The sequence below is a fragment of the Podarcis liolepis genome (assembly GCF_965112155.1).
Source record: "Podarcis liolepis genome assembly, chromosome: 5".
Taxonomy (NCBI): domain Eukaryota; kingdom Metazoa; phylum Chordata; class Lepidosauria; order Squamata; family Lacertidae; genus Podarcis; species Podarcis liolepis.
In genome coordinates this window covers 94,536,086-94,553,178 of record NC_139556.1, presented here as the reverse complement: position 1 = coordinate 94,553,178, position 17,093 = coordinate 94,536,086, and the positions used below count along the sequence as shown (strand labels likewise).

At 47.5% G+C, this 17,093-nt stretch overlaps 1 protein-coding gene across 1 annotated transcript; it reads left to right on the top strand.

Moving 5' to 3' along the window:
* The first annotated feature begins 1,126 nt into the window (after window positions 1-1,126).
* Window positions 1,127-16,358, top strand: LOC310707326 (fetuin-B-like). Its single transcript, XM_083504395.1, has 7 exons — window positions 1,127-1,431; window positions 2,681-2,791; window positions 4,794-4,881; window positions 5,492-5,658; window positions 6,826-6,939; window positions 9,044-9,133; window positions 15,216-16,358. The coding sequence occupies exons 1-7, from the start codon at window positions 1,195-1,197 to the stop codon at window positions 15,714-15,716; spliced, it is 1,308 nt and encodes a 435-aa protein (XP_083360521.1). The 5' UTR covers window positions 1,127-1,194; the 3' UTR covers window positions 15,717-16,358.
* Window positions 16,359-17,093: the final 735 nt, after the last annotated feature.

Genomic DNA, 17,093 nt, shown 5'->3' with positions numbered 1-17,093 from the left:
TTCCACCTAAACATTAGGAAGAACTTCCTGACAGTAAGAGCTGTTTGACAGTGGAATTTGCTGCCAAGGAGTGTGGTGGAGTCTCCTACTTTGGAGGTCTTTAAGCAGAGGCTTGACAACCATATGTCAGGAGTGCTCTGATGGTGTTTCCTGCTTGGCAGGGGGTTGGACTCGATGGCCCTTGTGGTCTCTTCCAACTCTATGATTCTATGATTCTAAGGAGGGAGGGAAGACCAAGACCTTACATGGTAATAGGAACTTATTATAAGTTTCGATTTCCCAGAAATCAGGTGACTTACAAGAGATCAGGTGACTTACAAGAGATCAGGTGGTATTCTATTCTGCAAATCTATATAAAGAGGGCACACCCTGATTGGGTGTGCAGGTTGCGTACTGATCGCCCTGTACCTTTGCTTTGCATATGCACTTCAAATAAAAATCCTGTTAATAACCTGCAAGGACGTTTTGTCACTTTGTGTGAACCTGTGCTTCAGGGACCCAATAGCAGATATGTGTGGTCCTTCAATGGGAGGAAGGGCGCCACTACCGAAAAGGCCCTCTGCCTGGTTCCCTGTAACCTCACTTCTCGCACTGAGGAAACCTTCAGAAGGCCCTCGGCACTGGACCTCAGTGTCCGGGCTGAACGATGGGGGTGGAGGCGCTCCTTCAGGTATACTGGGCCAAGGCTGTTTAGGGCTTTAAAGGTCAGCACCAAGACTTGTAAAGTGTGCGTTGGTTAGGTAATAAGTTCGCATCCAGGCCGCGCTCCTATACACACTTGCCTCTGGTGTGTAACAGAACATCCTCATCAGAAACAGTGTGACTTGCTTCTCGGTAAACCTGCAAAGGATTGCACCATAGATCTTCTTGTATCTGGCTCCTGCCCAGAATTTATATAACAAGTGGTTAGTTTGGCACCATTATTGCTAGATGTTTTCTGCGGACTTCAATCTGAAGCCAAGGACACGGGTCCAGAGCTGGTTAGAAAATCACATTTTCAGCCTGTGAACACAACCTTCTAATCATTGACTCACTGTTTGCAGTTGGCATGTCGAGGTTCAAAGGTGTTGGCCACGGTGAGGAAGAAGAGCAAATATTAGTGACTTACCTCAAAAGTATATAAAGAAACCTGCAAAGCCTGCTCTTCCAGAGGGGCTGCAGAATCTCCCTCCCTGGTACCCAGGCCTTTCCAAAATGGCCCTTTTAATTTCCTTCCTGGTCGGGATACAGGTATTGTGTTCCTTAGCTGGTCTTCCACCTTGTCCAGAACAGCTACCAAGTCCACCACTGACAGGACTGCTCTCCCCAGGGTGCAATAATTCTGTAGTCAAAGCAGCTGCAGCTCAGGCCCTAGACTTGATCAATTCCCATGAAAAAAAGGGGTACGTGCTTGGTCTTCAGCGAATCGTTGATGCCCGGCAACTTCCGCAGGTAAGCAGCTACCCTGGTTCTGACTTTGCTCTCTACATTGCAGTCGGGGACAACCACCTTCCAAAACATCAGATAAAACAGGGGGAGATGAGGGGGACCCATTGTCCTATCTATTGAGTGGACACTCCAAACCAGGAGTAGCTAACATGTTGCCCTCCTGATGCTGGAATTGTAGAATTGCAGAGCTTGTAAGGGATCCTAAGGGTCATCTAGTCCAACCCCCTAGAATACAGGAATCTCAGCTAGACAGATGGCCAACCAACCTCTGCTTCAGCCCATCCCAGATCTGCCTGCATGTTCCAGCACTGGCCTCCCCCTGGCTTCAGTTGTACAGAATGAAAGCTGCAGCCTGTATAATATTTACTGAATTCTAGCTGAGAATGGCTCCATTTTAAAAGAGGAGGAAACTGAGGCAGAGGAATAAGCAAGTGTTGGGGCGGATGCAATAGTCCTGGGTGCTATTATCATATCTTCTTCTTTGGCGATCGCTTGTAGCCAAGTAAGATTGTCTTCCATAAACACAGTTTTAACAGTGGGTCCGTAAGTGGCTGTGGAGGCCAGTTCTGGATCCACATAACCTTCCATAGTGGGGACATAGGTTTCCAGACGAGAGTTGATCATGTTGAGGGTTTGCCAAGTGTGCCTTTCTCTTAGCACCTTTCTCCCTTTCGTCCTGAGTTTGAGCGTCTTCAGAGCCTTTACACCTTTGGTAAAGGCTGTTCTCCACTTGCAGCACTCACCGGCCAGTCTTTCCCAGTTGTTGGTATTTATACTACATTTTTAAAAGTTTGCCTTGAGAGAGTCTTTAAACCTTCTTTGTTGACCACCAGCACAGGGATTAGCATATGCTCTCAGAAAGGAGGACCTGGCTGCAGGCATTTTTAGAACACCAAAACATAACTCTAAGAGCCATTATTTATTGGGGGGGGGGACTTTCTAGTTTAGTTGTGAGACCCTTTTCTTTAAAGGTTTAGAATAAGTGGTAGCAAAAGAAGCAGCTGTTTGAATAAATGGTTGCAAAAGGAGGCATTTTGGATCTTTGTGATCCTTGAAATCCCAGGAGAACGAAAGTCTAAGGCTGTAGTCAAAACTTACATGGAATAACTTTGTTGACATCAATGTTAAATTTACTTAGTTCTACAGAAATTGTTTTGTGTGAAAGGCAGCCAGCCAGGCTTGCCTTTTCAAATTCTGCTCTGTCTTGTGCTGCAAAGGGTTTCGTCTTCTTATCGTCTTTCGTCTTCTATAGGAGCCTGAAGTCTCTAAGTATTTTCTCACCTTGGATGTGCTGGAAACCGTGTGCCATGTTCTCAGCGGAAAACAGGCAAAGGATTGCAGTTTCAGAAGCCCCCATGAGACAGTAAGTATTTGATCTGCCAAGTTCAGAAAAGGACTGAACACGCTAAGTTTTGTTTTTAAGCTAGGAATGCCTCCAGACGGCCACTATTTGGTGGGAGGAATTCAAGTGCATACTAGGAAACTTAAAAAGGTAAAGGGACCCCTGACCATTAGGTCCAGTTGCAGATTACTCTGGAATTGTGTGCTCCTCTCATTTTACTGGCCGAAGGAGCCGGCATACAGCTTCTGAGTCATGTGGCCAGCATAACTAAGCCGCTTCTGGTGAACCAGAACAGCACACGGAAACGCCGTTTACCTTCCCGCCAGAGTGGTACCTATTTATCTACCTGCAATTTGATGTGCTTTCGTACTGCTAGGTTGGCAGGAGCAGGGACCGAGCAACGGGAGCTCACTCTGTTTTGGGGATTCGAACTGCCAACCTTCTGATCGGCATGCCCTAGGCTCTGTGGTTTAACCCACAGCACCACCCACTGTGCAATTAAAGTGGATGAAATTTCACTGTCACCCTAGGGCAGCGGTTTTCATCCAGTGTGCCGTGGCACCCTGGGGTGCCTGGATTGATGGTCATGGGTGCCACGGGCAACACTGGCCTCTGTCCTTCTTTCCTTCCCTCCCTCCTCTGATGACTTCATGTGTCTCTGCCTCCCAAATGCTTGCACAGCTGTTTGTTGCAGCAGCCCTGGCTACAAGCTCCACAGGAGAATGGTGCCTCTGGGGCTGGCCAGGAGGTTCTGGTTGCCAGGAGTCAATGTGGCCTCGGAGTAAGGTTCTGGCCTCACAATCACCTTTGGCCAGTCTCTGTCAGGTTGCTAAGGCTGGGGGCATCCTCTTTCCATGCCTCTGTGGGGTGGCGTGAGGAGGCACCTCTCTTTGGGGCAGTGGCGGCTGCTGCTCAGAGGACTCCAAAGGAGAAAGGAGAAGAGAGGAGGCTGCAGGAACCCTCCACAAGGGAGCGTGTTCAAAAAAGGGGTGAGAGGCTGCTAGCTCTGCAGGCAAGGAGTGAAATAACTGGGGTCCTGAGCTGCACAGGGTGCCACAGAAAGAATGTAGTTGGTCAACGGAGCCATGGGCTCAAAAAAGGTTGAAAACCTATGTCCTAGCAACAAGTCTGGTTTCAAAAGAAAATGACTTTGTACAATCATCTGGAAGAGCTTTGCGAAGTCAGGATCTGGTGCGACCTGAAAAGATCTATAGTGTACGTATTTCAGATTTGAATTGCTTCACAAGAAAGGTTAAGGGGTTCACATCACCCACCTTCGGCACATGTCTGCACGGTTCCCTTTCTCTCCCCCAAAGCCTTCACCAAATACAAAGAAAATTCTAGTGAGGGAAGCAGATGCCAGTGGCAGTATAGAGTGTGGTGAGATGATTTGGGACTGTGGGAAAGGGGCAGGATCCTGCTGTTTTTAGAGTAGCCCCATTGGGGAGGGAGGTGTAATAGATCATTCTGCCCAGAGAGTACTGCCAGGCCAGGGCTTAATTTGAAAACAGGCCACTGAAATATCATATATTGGTCATTGGCCGCAGAAGTGTTGTTGTTTTAATTTACTGGTGACTTTTGGGAAAGGGCAAATCCAGACTAAATTGGGGAGGGAATACAGGCTGTCATTTTGAGGCCAGTGAAACTGAGTGGAAACTGCAAAACACAAACAAAAAAACAAAAACTTGCATGCATGGAGAGCTAGAGAGAAGTAATAACAAATAATATCAGTCCAAATAAACAAAAATAAAAATAAAAATGTCCAGTAGCACCTTTGAGACCAACTAAGTTTGTTCTAGGTATAAGCTTTCATGTGCATGCACACTTCTTCAGATACTCAGATTAAAAATAAGAATATTATAATATTATATTATAAAAATAATATCAGATTTTGCAAGGGGGCAGTGATTCTGCATTGCAAGTTGGGGGCTAAGCTGACTCCTTGGTCTGCAAAAGGTGAAGGTTTCTGGTTTGGCATAACAAATCAGTTCTACAAACATCACTTACCTTTCTGTTGCTCCAGGTCTATGGGCAGTGCAAAGTAACAGTTTACGCTGATAACCACGGGGATGTTTCTCAGCTGTGTTACTACGACTGCGTTTTACGCCCACGTATGTATTTCTATACATTTGCTTGAATTAACGTTTGTAAGGAAATTCATAAGGTAAAGGTAAAGGGACCCCTGACCATTAGGTCCAGCCATGACCGACTCTGAGGTTGCGCCACTCATCTCGCTTTATTGGCCGAGGGAGCCGGCGCACAGCTTCCGGGTCATGTGGCCAGCATGACTAAGCCGCTTCTGGCGAACCAGAGCAGCGCATGGAAACGCCGTTTACCTTCCCACCAGAGTGGTACCTATTTATCTACTTGCACTTTGATGTGCTTTTGAACTGCTAGGTTGGCAGAAGCAGGGACCGAGCAACAGGAGCTCACCCCGTCGCAGGGATTCAAACCGCCGACCTTCTGATTGGCAAATCCTAGGTTCTGTGGTTTAACCCACAGCGCCACCCGCGTCCCCATTATAACACATAGGAAGTAACAAACCAGAAAGGATGCTCAATAAAACTGAAGGTCCACGAGCAAACCAAAGACGTGTCTTTATTTAACAAGATTAAGAAGCAAAGGCCTTTTGTGACTTCTGCTTGCCCAGTAATTTACTGGCCTGTATAAAGGAACATTTAGCTGTGCAAGTCCAACTATGCTTGTTTGTTTTCTAAATAGTTTCATCAAGGGCTATCGCAAAACTTTGTCCCGACTGCCCAGTTCCTGGGGACCCAACTGAAGCCAGGTTCCAGGAGGCGGCGGCAGAGAGCCTTGCCAAATTCAACTTAGAGAACAACCATGCTCATTATTTTGCCGTCCTCAACGTCACCAAGGCATGGTCACAGGTAAGTTTGCGACTGGACATCCTTGAAAGCAGGAGCAGGGAACCTGTGGCCTTCTGGATCTCGCTGGACCACAACTCCCATAATCCCTGATCCTTGGCCATGCTGACTCTGGCTGATGGGAGTTGGAGTCTAACAAATACCTGGAAGACGGCAGTGTTGCCGTTTAGAGGGGAAGTTTTCTCCATCACACACGCCCCCATTCGTCACAGGATAGTTGATTTCGTTGCCTAGAGGCCTTCTTGCTATCTATAAGCCACGAATAGCTGGAAATTCCATGTTTGGGGGCACAATACTTTCTAATACCAGCATGATGGCATGGTTAGGACTTAGGAGACCAGGGTTCAAAGCCCCACTCATCCACGAAGCTCACAGGGTCACCCTCTCTCAGTCTAACCTACCTCACAGGGTTGTCGTAAGGTTAAAATGAAGAGCAGAAGAAGCTTCAGCTCCTTGGAGAAAAAATTGGATATAAAAGTAGCACTCTCCTGGTGTGCCCCGCGGAGGACCTTAAGGTCCATAAATAACAACACTTTGGAGGTCCCAAACCTCAAGGAGGTTAGATTGCTTTCAACTAGGGCCAGGGCCTTTTCAGCCCTGGCCCCGACTTGGTGGAATGCTCTGTCACAAGAGACTGGGGCCCTGCGGGATTTGACATCTTTCCGCAGGGCCTGCAAGACGAAGCTGTTCCGTCTGGCCTTTGGCTTAGACTCACTCTGAACCCTTATATGGGATTTGGTATATAAATTTTCCCTTTGCTTTTTTGCTGGCCCATGTAGGACCAGCATGGATAGCTGGCTCGGGTGAATATCTGATGTTTCCTCCCTTTATGGCCTTGATTTATGGGCTACTACTAAAATGAGGCTGCATTTTAAGCTGTATTTTAATTAACTGTTTGTTTGTTTGTTGTTGTTGTTGTTTCTATTACATTTTATTGTAATTTTATTGTAATTCATATTTGGTGTTAGCTGCCCTGAGCCCAGCCCTGGCTGGGGAGGGTGGGGTATAAATAAATAAAAATTATTATTATTATTATTAATTGCACCAGTTGCTGGGCAGCGAGGCGGAAGGCCAACAGGAATGTAAGAGGGCTGTTGTCTTCTATCTTGCTTGCACTTCATCCAGACGACACAGACTGCTCTAACCCGTTGCCTCTGCCCTTTTGCACAGTGGGTTATTGGGCCTTCGAACTCAGTAGAATATACGATCCAGGAGACATCTTGCACCAAAGGCAAGGGCGTCCCCGACATCTCCAATTGCGAATTCCTCCCACGTGAAACGGCCGTGAGTATTCCTTCACTTGGTGCTGAATTTTTTTTGGGTTTTTTTGGTACCCCGCCCATCTGGCTGGGCTTCCCCAGCCACTCTGGGCGGCTTAAAAAAATATATTAAAATACTCTAATACATCAAACATTAAAAGCTTCCCTGAACAGGGCTGCCTTCAGATGTCTTCGGAAAGTCTCGTAGTTGTTCTCTTTGACATCTGGTGGGAGGGCGTTCCACAGGGAGGGTGCCACTACCGAGAAGGCCCTCTGCCTGGTTCCCTGTAACTTGGCTTCTCGCAGTGAGGGAACCGCCAGAAGGCCCTTGGAGCTGGACCTCAGTGTCCGGGTAGAACGATGGGGGTGGAGGCGCTCCTTCAGGTATAGAGGACCGAGGCCGTTTAGGGCTTTAAAGGTCAGCACCAATACTTGTGCTCGGAAACGTACTGGGAGCCAATGTAGGTCCTTTAAGACCGGTGTTATGCGGTCTTGGCAGCCGCTCCCAGTCACCAGTCTAGCTGCTGCATTCTGGATTTGTTGTAGTTTCCAGGTCACCTTCAAAGGTAGCCCCACATAGAGCGCATTGCAGTAGTCCAAGCGGGAGATAACCAGAGCATGTACCACTCTGGCGAGGCAGTCCGCAGGCAGATAGGGTCTCAGCCTGCATACCAGATGGAGCTGGTAAACAGCTGCCCTGGACACAGATTTGACCTGTGCCTCCATGGACAGCTGCGAGTCCAAAATGACTCCCAGGCTGCGCACCTGGTCCTTCAGGGGCACAGTTACCCTATTCAGGACCAGGGAATCCTCCACACCTGCCCGCCTCCTGTCCACCAAGAACAGTACTTCTGTCTTGTCAGGATTCAACCCCAATCTGTTAGCCTCCATCCAACCTCCAACCGCCTCCAGGCACTCACACAGGACCTTCACCGACTTCACTGGTTCGCATACTGATGAACACCCAGCCCAAACCCCCTGATGATCTCTCCCAGCGGCTGCATATAGATGTTGAAAGGGACATCCGTTAGCTAGGGATGATGGGAGTTGCAGTCCAAATACAGCTGGAGACTCAAGTTTGGCAAACCCAGAAGCAGAACATTTTTGCACCATCCCACCCCCCGCTCTTCTCCAAAGATATGAGTAGAGAGCATAAGAAGAACTGTCCTTGACAACTCCAGACTCCCCATTCATGCCCTGGATGTTTGCCTAAAGGGACCCCTGACCATTAGGTCCAGTCATGACCGACTCTGGGGTTGTGGCGCTCATCTGACTTTATTGGCCGAGGGAGCCGGCGCACAGCTTCTGGGTCATGTGGCCAGCATGACTAAGCCGCTTCTGGCGAACCAGAGCAGCGCATGGAACCTCCTTTTACCTTCCCGCCGGAGTGGTGCCTATTTATCTACTTGCACTTTGATGTGCTTTCGAACTGCTAGGTTGGCAGGAGCAGGGACCGAGCAACGGGAGCTCACCCCGTCACGGGGATTCGAACCGCTGACCTTCTGATCGGCAAGCCCTAGGCTCAGTGGTTTAGACCACAGGGCCACCCACGTCCCTTTGGGGTGTTTGCCTAAGCCTCCAGGCTTTCTACTGTGGGTATAGGGCGGTATGCACATCATCATCATCATCATCATCATCATTATTATTATTACACAGTTGGACTTGTGCACGTAGTTGCCACTATCCCTCCCTGTCTCTCAATCTCTGGTGAATGCGCAACTGAGACATGCGTCGCCAACCTTTTTGGGGCATATGGGCCCATTTGCAACCTGGAGAACCTGTTGCGGGCGCCATGCACATGCCACAGCTCCCCACACCCCAGCTGCAACCTCCTCCCTCACCCCCCAAGTTGCATCCCACACCCAAGTTAGGCTTTCATTGGCTAAAGAAGGCTTCTGCCAAGCCTAATTTCAGTAGAGGTGTGGGAATGGGAACCTGCGGGTGCCAGAGAAAAATATTGTGTTTGGAAGTACATTGTTGACCTGTGGCCATCCCAGCTCCATCACATTCGCTCCAAGGACGGAAAGGTTCCCCACGACCGCTTTAGTTATTAGAACCTAAAGTCTAGGGAGGCTTGTTTTTTTTATCGCTCATGCTTTCCTGATGGAGGGATCTGGTTTATTTCATAGGAGACAGGCCTGTGCAGAGGTTCCGTGGTAAACAGCCGGATAGATTATCAGAAGTATGTCAGTGCGCAGTGTGAACTCTACCCCCCAAAGGTATGTGGCTCAGTCGGGCATATAATAATAATAATTTATTATTTATACCCCACCAATCTGGCTGGGTTTCCCCAGCCACACTGGACAGCTCCCAACAGAGTATTAAAAACAGGATAAAACGTCAAACTTTGAAAAATTCCCTGAACAGGGCTGCCTTCAGATGTCTTCTAAAAGTCAGGTAGTTGTTTATTTCTTTGACATCTGCTGGGAGGGTGTTCCGAGAAGGCCCTCTGCCTGGTTCCCTGTAACTTCACATCTCGCAGTGAGGGAACCGCCAGAAGGTCCTCAGTGCTGGACCTCAGTGTCTGGGCAGAATGATGGGGGTGGAGACACTTCTTCAGGTATACTGGGCCGAGGCCGTTTAGGGCTTTAAAGTTCAGCAACAACACTATGAATTGTGCTCGGAAATGTACTGGGAGCCAATGTAGGTCCTTCAGAACTGGTGTTATGTGGTCTTGCCAGCCACTCCCAGTCACCAGTCTAGCTGCTGCATTATTTTCTGGAAGTAATAACCCACAGTAAATGAGCATATGCAAGGCATTTATATCATGGGTTCGTAGAGCTGGAGGGGGTCTAAAGCGTCATCAACTCCCTGCAATGCAGGAATCACAGCGAAGGAATCCCTGACACACGGCCACCCAATGTCTGTTTACAATCCTTCAGCGAAGGAGAGTCCATCACCTTCTGAGGTAGCCCATTCCACTGTCAAACATCTCTTCCTGTCAGAAAGAGCCTCCTAATTTTTAGTCGCCTGCTAAATGAAACTGGGCAGAATCAGCCAACAACAGAAACCCCAATAAGAATATCCTTTGAAAACACCAGATTGAATGTGTTAAAGCTCAGAGCTTAAAACCTCCAGGAGAACAAAATGGTATTTTTCACCTGGTGCTGAAAAGATATCAGCTCTGGTGCCAGGGAAGGCTCTCAGGTGAGAATGTTCCACGGATTTCCCACTGCCCAATCCCTGGGTGCCATCCACTCTGGGAAGCTGGAGGAAAGCCTTGGTCGCCATGTCGCGTATTCCACGCGGCATTTTCAGCAAAGCATTAAGAGTTCCAGGTTTTTCAGTGCAGTCCTTTTTAATGTGAGCTATACACAGGCTATATACAAAAGAAACAGTCCATACAGAGTACTTACAAACGAATACTCTCCACCACAGCACCACCACACTACAGCACAACCACCAACAACACTGTTAAACAGGCTTTCCTTTTTAAAACAGGTGATAGCCAATTACACTAATCACACTCCTGCTGAGTCACTCTGACCCAGCAGAGTATTGCATCATCCTGTTGAAGCCTGCAGACTTATCCAGTATCCTGCGAATCCCAACACTCCTCCTTAAGTCAAAGGCTTGAGACCCAATAATTCTCTTAAGTCTCGAAATTTAGGAGCATCCAAACATTTTGTATACAAATCTGCCACATTACATTTTGTGTTACAGTGCTGTACCTTTAACACATTTCTTTCCAAAGCATTTTTCACATTTTCGTATCTTATCGCAATATGTTTACTCTTGCTCTTAAAGTTCTGTTGGTTAGCAAGCTGTTGTGCAGCCATGTTGTCACTTAGCACAGTGATTGGCATTTCAGAAGGTATTCCAAGCTCTTTTGTTAGGCAAGCAAACCACTCTATTTGTGATACACATTCGCTTATGGCTGAGTACTCTGCTTCACAAGTACTTGTGGCAACAAATGTTTGTTTCTGGGATTTCCACTGAACCAGGGCATTTCCAATATATATGGCATAGCCAGTGGTAGACTTTCCATTTTCTCTGTCTCCCCAGCTGGCATCAGCGTATGCATACACTTGCTGATCATGTCCTGTATCCAGCACCAGTTTGTAATCTTTTGTGCCTTTCAGATACCTTAGGATTCTTTTAAGTGCTACCCAATCTCTCTGAGCCGGGTCTGCACTTCTTTGGCTTAACATGTGCACTGCCAATGTTATGTCGGGTCTTGTCCAACAACTTAAATATAACAGAGAACCCAACAGAGAATGAAACGCCGTTGCATTCTCACATTTTTGCCCTTCTGGTTCATTTTTGTACTGGGTAGTTATGGGAGTGCCAACCTCATTTGCCCTCTCCATTCCATATGTCTTCAGTAACTTTTCGATTTTTTCCTTCTGACTCAGAGAGTAAACACCCTCTTCATTTCTCTGAACCTCTACTCCTAAGTAATTCTTAATCTCTCCCAAATACTTCAGTTTGTATTTGTTACCTAGGCTGTTTATAAACCAAGACACTTGCTTTTGTGCAGTTGTTATTAGACAGATATCATCAACATACAAAAGTAAATAACAAACACTTCCTTGCACCATTGCTGAATATAAACAGGAATCAGCCAGGCTTTGTTTGAATCCCATCTTTTTCAAAGTTGTGTCTATGCATTCATGCCATAGACGTGCACTTTGGTGTAAACCGTATAGTGCCCTTTGCAGTTTTAACACCATACTGTCTTTTCTAGCTCATAACCTGGTATTTGCTGTAAATATACCTCGGCGTCAATAGGAGCATTTAAATATGCTGAGGCAACATCAAAATGATTAACTTTTAACCCTCTCAGACTTGCCATTGCTAAAACTGATTTTACTGTTTCAGCCTTTGCTGTTGGGGCAAACACTTCATCATAATGTATCATTTTCCTCTGTGTAAAGCCCCGTGCAACCAACCTGGCTTTCCTCTGACAACTACCATCAGCCAGCTTTTTCACTTTAAAAACCCACTTACAGCTTATGGGCTTTTTACCTTCAGGCAATTCTGTAGGTACAAACACATTGTTGTTTAGCAGAGAGTTATACTCTGCCTGCATTGCCTTTAACCACGCCTCTTTCTCTAGAGTAGGTAACTCTTGCACTTCTTCAAAGTTTTCTGGCTCAGTTACACAAACCTGGTTTATGGTGGCTGGGAACCCATAACGGTCTGGAGGTTGACCTTTATTACTTCTTGCAGACCTCCTTGGTTCATTAATCTCACCCCCTGGGCTATCTTCAGGACTCCTTTTGGGGTGGATTGACTCTGGAAATCTACCTCCTCCTGTCCCTGTTGCACTTTCTTCTCTCCCCTGCTCCATGCTAGCAGCTGGAGAAAAATGCTCAACCTTTATTTCCTCCCTTTCAGTTTCTCTGGGAGAGCTGCCAATTCTTAGCTTTGTTTCAGCTGCCCTATCAGGTATGCTCGGCAGTAAAACTTTTTCTGGCAGCAGGTGTGCATGTATCTTGGGCCAATTTCTTTGCTCGTTAAAGCTGGCTGATCTACTATAACTCAAAAGGTTTTTATCATCTTCAAACCTGTAGGCTTTTGTACCACTTTCATACCCAAGAAATAGCAACTGCTGTGCCCTTTTCCCACCTTTTCTTCGGTTTTTCACAGGTATGTCAACCCATGCCTTTGTCCCAAAGATTCTTAAATGTTGCAAACTGGGACTTTTGTTATAGAGAATTTTATAGGGTATGTCATCTAGTACCCTTGACCACAAGCGATTCCCAATATAATTCGCGGTCTTAATACTTTCAGCCCAGTACTTAATTGGAAGATTTGCATCTGCTAACAATGCTTTCATTTGTGTCTGCAAGACACCTCCTCTACGCTCTGCTACTCCGTTCTCCTGAGGCGTGGCCACATTGGTAAGCCTATGTTTGATCCCTTGGGAACGCAACCAGTTTCTTAGGGAGCTTGCCATAAACTCCCCTCCCCTGTCTGACTGAATAGAGGACACCTTTTCACCAAGTTGCCTTTCTACCCTTCTTACCCAGAACTTCAAAGTTTGGGCAACGTCAGACTTTTGCTTTAATGGATAGACCCAGCCAAATCTAGAAAAATCATCCACTAGTATCAAACAGTACTTGTTGTGGGAGACACTTGGTGGAAAAGGACCAGTTACATCAGCATGAATCAACTCCAGTGGTTTTTTAGTTTCTCTCTGGCTTGCTCTTGCTACTGGGCAAGCCCTGCTTTTAACCTCCTTGCAGATATTGCAGTCTAAGTAATTATCACAACTTTTTATGTTTTTCATCCCCCCACACAACTCCAATGTTTTGTTTAGCACCTTATAGCTAGCATGTGCCAGACGCCTGTGCAGGAGATGAATACACATATCATGGGTCGGGACATTTTGCACATTCGCAACCTTAGACTCACACTGCAGTACATACATATTACTTCTAAGGTTAGCATTTGCCAACACTGCCCCATTTTGCTTTATCTGGCACTGATCTCCCACAAAATTTACTTCAAAGCCTGCTTTTGCCAAGTCAGGAATGCTCAGGAGATTGTTTTGCAAACTAGGCACACACAACACATTCCTGAATGTGTGTCCCAGCTGTGGGAACACAACCTCCCCCTCACAAACCACATTAGCTTTCTGGCCCGTAGCAAGACTTACATGTTTTTTGTTTGAAGCCCTAGCATCAGTTAACAGTCCTTTTCTTTTACAAAAGGTTTGAGAAGCTCCACTGTCCAGAACCCACAGCTCCTCATTTTCTTGACCATCTGCAGACACCCAAGCGGTAGACTCCCTCTGCTGCCACTTGTGCTTCTGCTGTTTTTGTTGTTTTCTCGGGCAGTCCCGCAGCAGATGTCCACTGGACTTGCAGCAAAAACACCTTTTTACTTTGTTGACCACCGGCTGGTCTGCAGCAGCTCCTCCTGGCTGTTTCTCCGGCTCCCGACACCTCTGCTCTTCCCGGCTGTTGTTCCCTCTGGGATGCTCCAACAGCTGGGCTGAGGTCATCTTTCGCTCTGCACGCCTGTCCTCCTCTGCATACAACCGTCCGGTCACGTATTCCAGAGTCAGCTTATCAGTCTCTACAGACTCGAGGGAGTTGACCAGCATATCATAGCTGTCATCAAGGGAACTCAGGACTATAAAGACTTTGTCCTCTTCCCCCACAGGCCTCCTTCTTAAGGCTAGCTCCTGGAAACAGCCTGTTAGGAATTTTAGGTGGTTTACCAGGGAGTCCCCCGGTTTCTTCCGACACCGGTACAGTCTCCTGGTCAGTGTTATCAGTGAGCCAGCCGTCTCTCGCACATGGACAGCCTTGAGCGCATTCCACGCCTCACTTGCCGTCACCTTATCAGCTACGTAGACTAGCTGGCTGTCGTCCACTCCAAGGATGATCATAGCCAAAGCTTTCTCATCCTTTTCATCCTCCTCAGGGGGCTGCGGTGGCTCTTCCACCACTTTCCACAGGCCCTCACGCTTGAGGAAGTGTTGCATGCGGACCGACCAGGTGCTGTAGTTCGTGGCCGTCAGCTTCTCCAGCAACACGCCAGTTCTGGACTGCTCCATCCCTGCAGCTCACCTCCAGCACCCACGGCTAGATAACTGCCACCTGTACTCTTGCGCAGCGGAAGCGTGCTGGGCCCATAACCCTGTCGCGTATTCCACGCGGCATTTTCAGCAAAGCATTAAGAGTTCCAGGTTTTTCAGTGCAGTCCTTTTTAATGTGAGCTATACACAGGCTATATACAAAAGAAACAGTCCATACAGAGTACTTACAAACGAATACTCTCCACCACAGCACCACCACACTACAGCACAACCACCAACAACACTGTTAAACAGGCTTTCCTTTTTAAAACAGGTGATAGCCAATTACACTAATCACACTCCTGCTGAGTCACTCTGACCCAGCAGAGTATTGCATCATCCTGTTGAAGCCTGCAGACTTATCCAGTATCCTGCGAATCCCAACACGCCAACCAGTAGAACCAAGACAGCTTTCCGGGTCATGTGGCCAGCGTGACCAAACCGCTTCTGGTGCAACGGAACACTGTGACGGAAACCAGAGCAGTGCACAGAAACACTGTTTACCTTCCTGCTGCAGCAGTACCTATTTATCTACTTGCACTGGTGTGCTTTCAAACTGCTAGGTTGGCAGGAGCTGGGACAGAGCAACGGGAGCTCACCCCGTTGTGTGGATTCGAACCGCTGACCTTCTGATCAGCAAGCCCAAGAGGCTCAGTGGTGTAGACTTTGGGTAGAAGATAAGTCCCAATAAATGCTGACGTATATAAAGATGAGGAAAAAATTGCAAAGTGATTCAGAATGAACAATTCTAATATTTTTTTCCCTATTAGCCACTCAACACGGATGATCAGAATCCACAACCTGGACCTAAACCTGGGCAGGAAGGACACCGCGAAGATCACAAAAGCAGTGAAGAACTCCATCACCAGAAAGGGCACGGACACGGCCATGGCCACGATCATGGTGACAGTCAGGGTCACGGTCACAGTCATGGTCATGGCCGCGGCCACAGCCGCGGCCACGGCAATCGCCACCACCACCACAAACATCACGGGAACCACTCACATGAGCACCAGAGTCCACCAGGCCAGCCAGAAACACCGGGCCGTGTAGTTGTTCTCCCTCCTTCAAACGAACATGTATCTCTACATTCCCTGCCAGAAATTCAACCTGAACAATTAGATGGGGAATTAGAGAGCCCAACAGGAACCCCTCAAGTCAACTACCCTAATATAGATGTGATCCGGGCAAACCACTGGCTAAACAAAACATATTTGCATTCCCTGTTGGGTTTTCAAACTCGGCTACGTGTCCAGGAGACAGCACAATAACTATCCCTGGTGTTGAGCTGCCCCAAAGGCCTGCGATAAAATTGCCCCCAGAGCCCAAGAAGGCCTAAAGTTTGGGTACTGTAGAATCCCCAAAAGCTATTCAACATGTGGTACCTCACAGCATGAGAGGAGCGGTTTTGGAGGAGGAAGGGAAGGGAGGAGGAGAAAAAGATGGTCATTATAATCTCTCACCACAAAAGGTAATAATAATAAAAATTCCAACTGGTTGTGCAGTGAATTGACACAAAGGGCACCAGGGGAATCTTTGTGGTACTAATGTTAGTACCACTAATGTTAGTGCTTTGCCAAATGAGCTCCCTCTTATAGTATTCCCATGCTGTTTGGACCAAAGTCCACAGAGGGAAGGAATGACTGACAGTGAATAGGGAGCCCATCCTGGGCCTTATAGCATCCCAAAAGCAACACTTGAAAAGCCCCAAACGTTCACAGCTCAGCTGTGCATTCTTTAGTCCCTGCGGTGGGTGGGATATTTTCATGAATCTAAACAACATGGTGGCCAGAGATTTCTGCTTTTCCTTTCTTTTCTCCGCCCATCCCTGACCTCCTTGTCCTTGTGAATGTGAGAAGGTTTTCTCTGCTGCAAGGAAGCTTAACAATACTCAATAAACGAGCGGTGTGACATTACTGCCTCTAGAGTGGCTTTTTTGGAAACCAGACCTTTCTCATTTTCGCTTTGAAAAACAAAGCAGGCCTCTAGACCTCCAGGCCTCCAGGTGGTAACCGTGAAGTGTGTGTTTGGGGCAGTTTAGCCTGAGGAAACCAGGAGGTACTGGAGGTGTCTTTCATGTAGAGTGAGAGAGATGAGACATATATTCTGAAATATACTCGGAGTCCTGTAGTGATTCCATGCTCTTTATTGCAGCTTGTAAAACAGTGATTGAATTGCCCCCAACCCTCAGGTTTTTATATACGTTATTTACACAATGAATCCCATCTGATTGGCTGATTCTGCTTCCCTCCTGGAGCCTGATTGGTCTTTTCCCGCAGGCCAATCAGTTGTTGCATTCTAGGATCCTAATAGGCTGATTAACTTCCTCCTGGAGCCTGATAGGTCTTTTCCTGCAAGCCAATCAGTTGTTGCATTCTAGGATCCTAAAGGTAAAGGGACCCCTGACCATTAGGTCCAGTTGTGACCGACTCTAGGGTTGCGGCGCTCATCTCGCTTTATTGGCCGAGGGAGCCGGCGTACAGCTTCCGGGTCGTGTGGCCAGCATGACTAAGCTGCTTCTGGCAAACCAGAGCAGGGCACGGAAATGCCGTTTACCTTCCCGCCAGAGTGGTACCTATTTATTTACTTGCACTCTGTGCTTTCGAACTGCTAGGCTGGCAGCAGCAGGGACGGAGCAACGGGAGCTC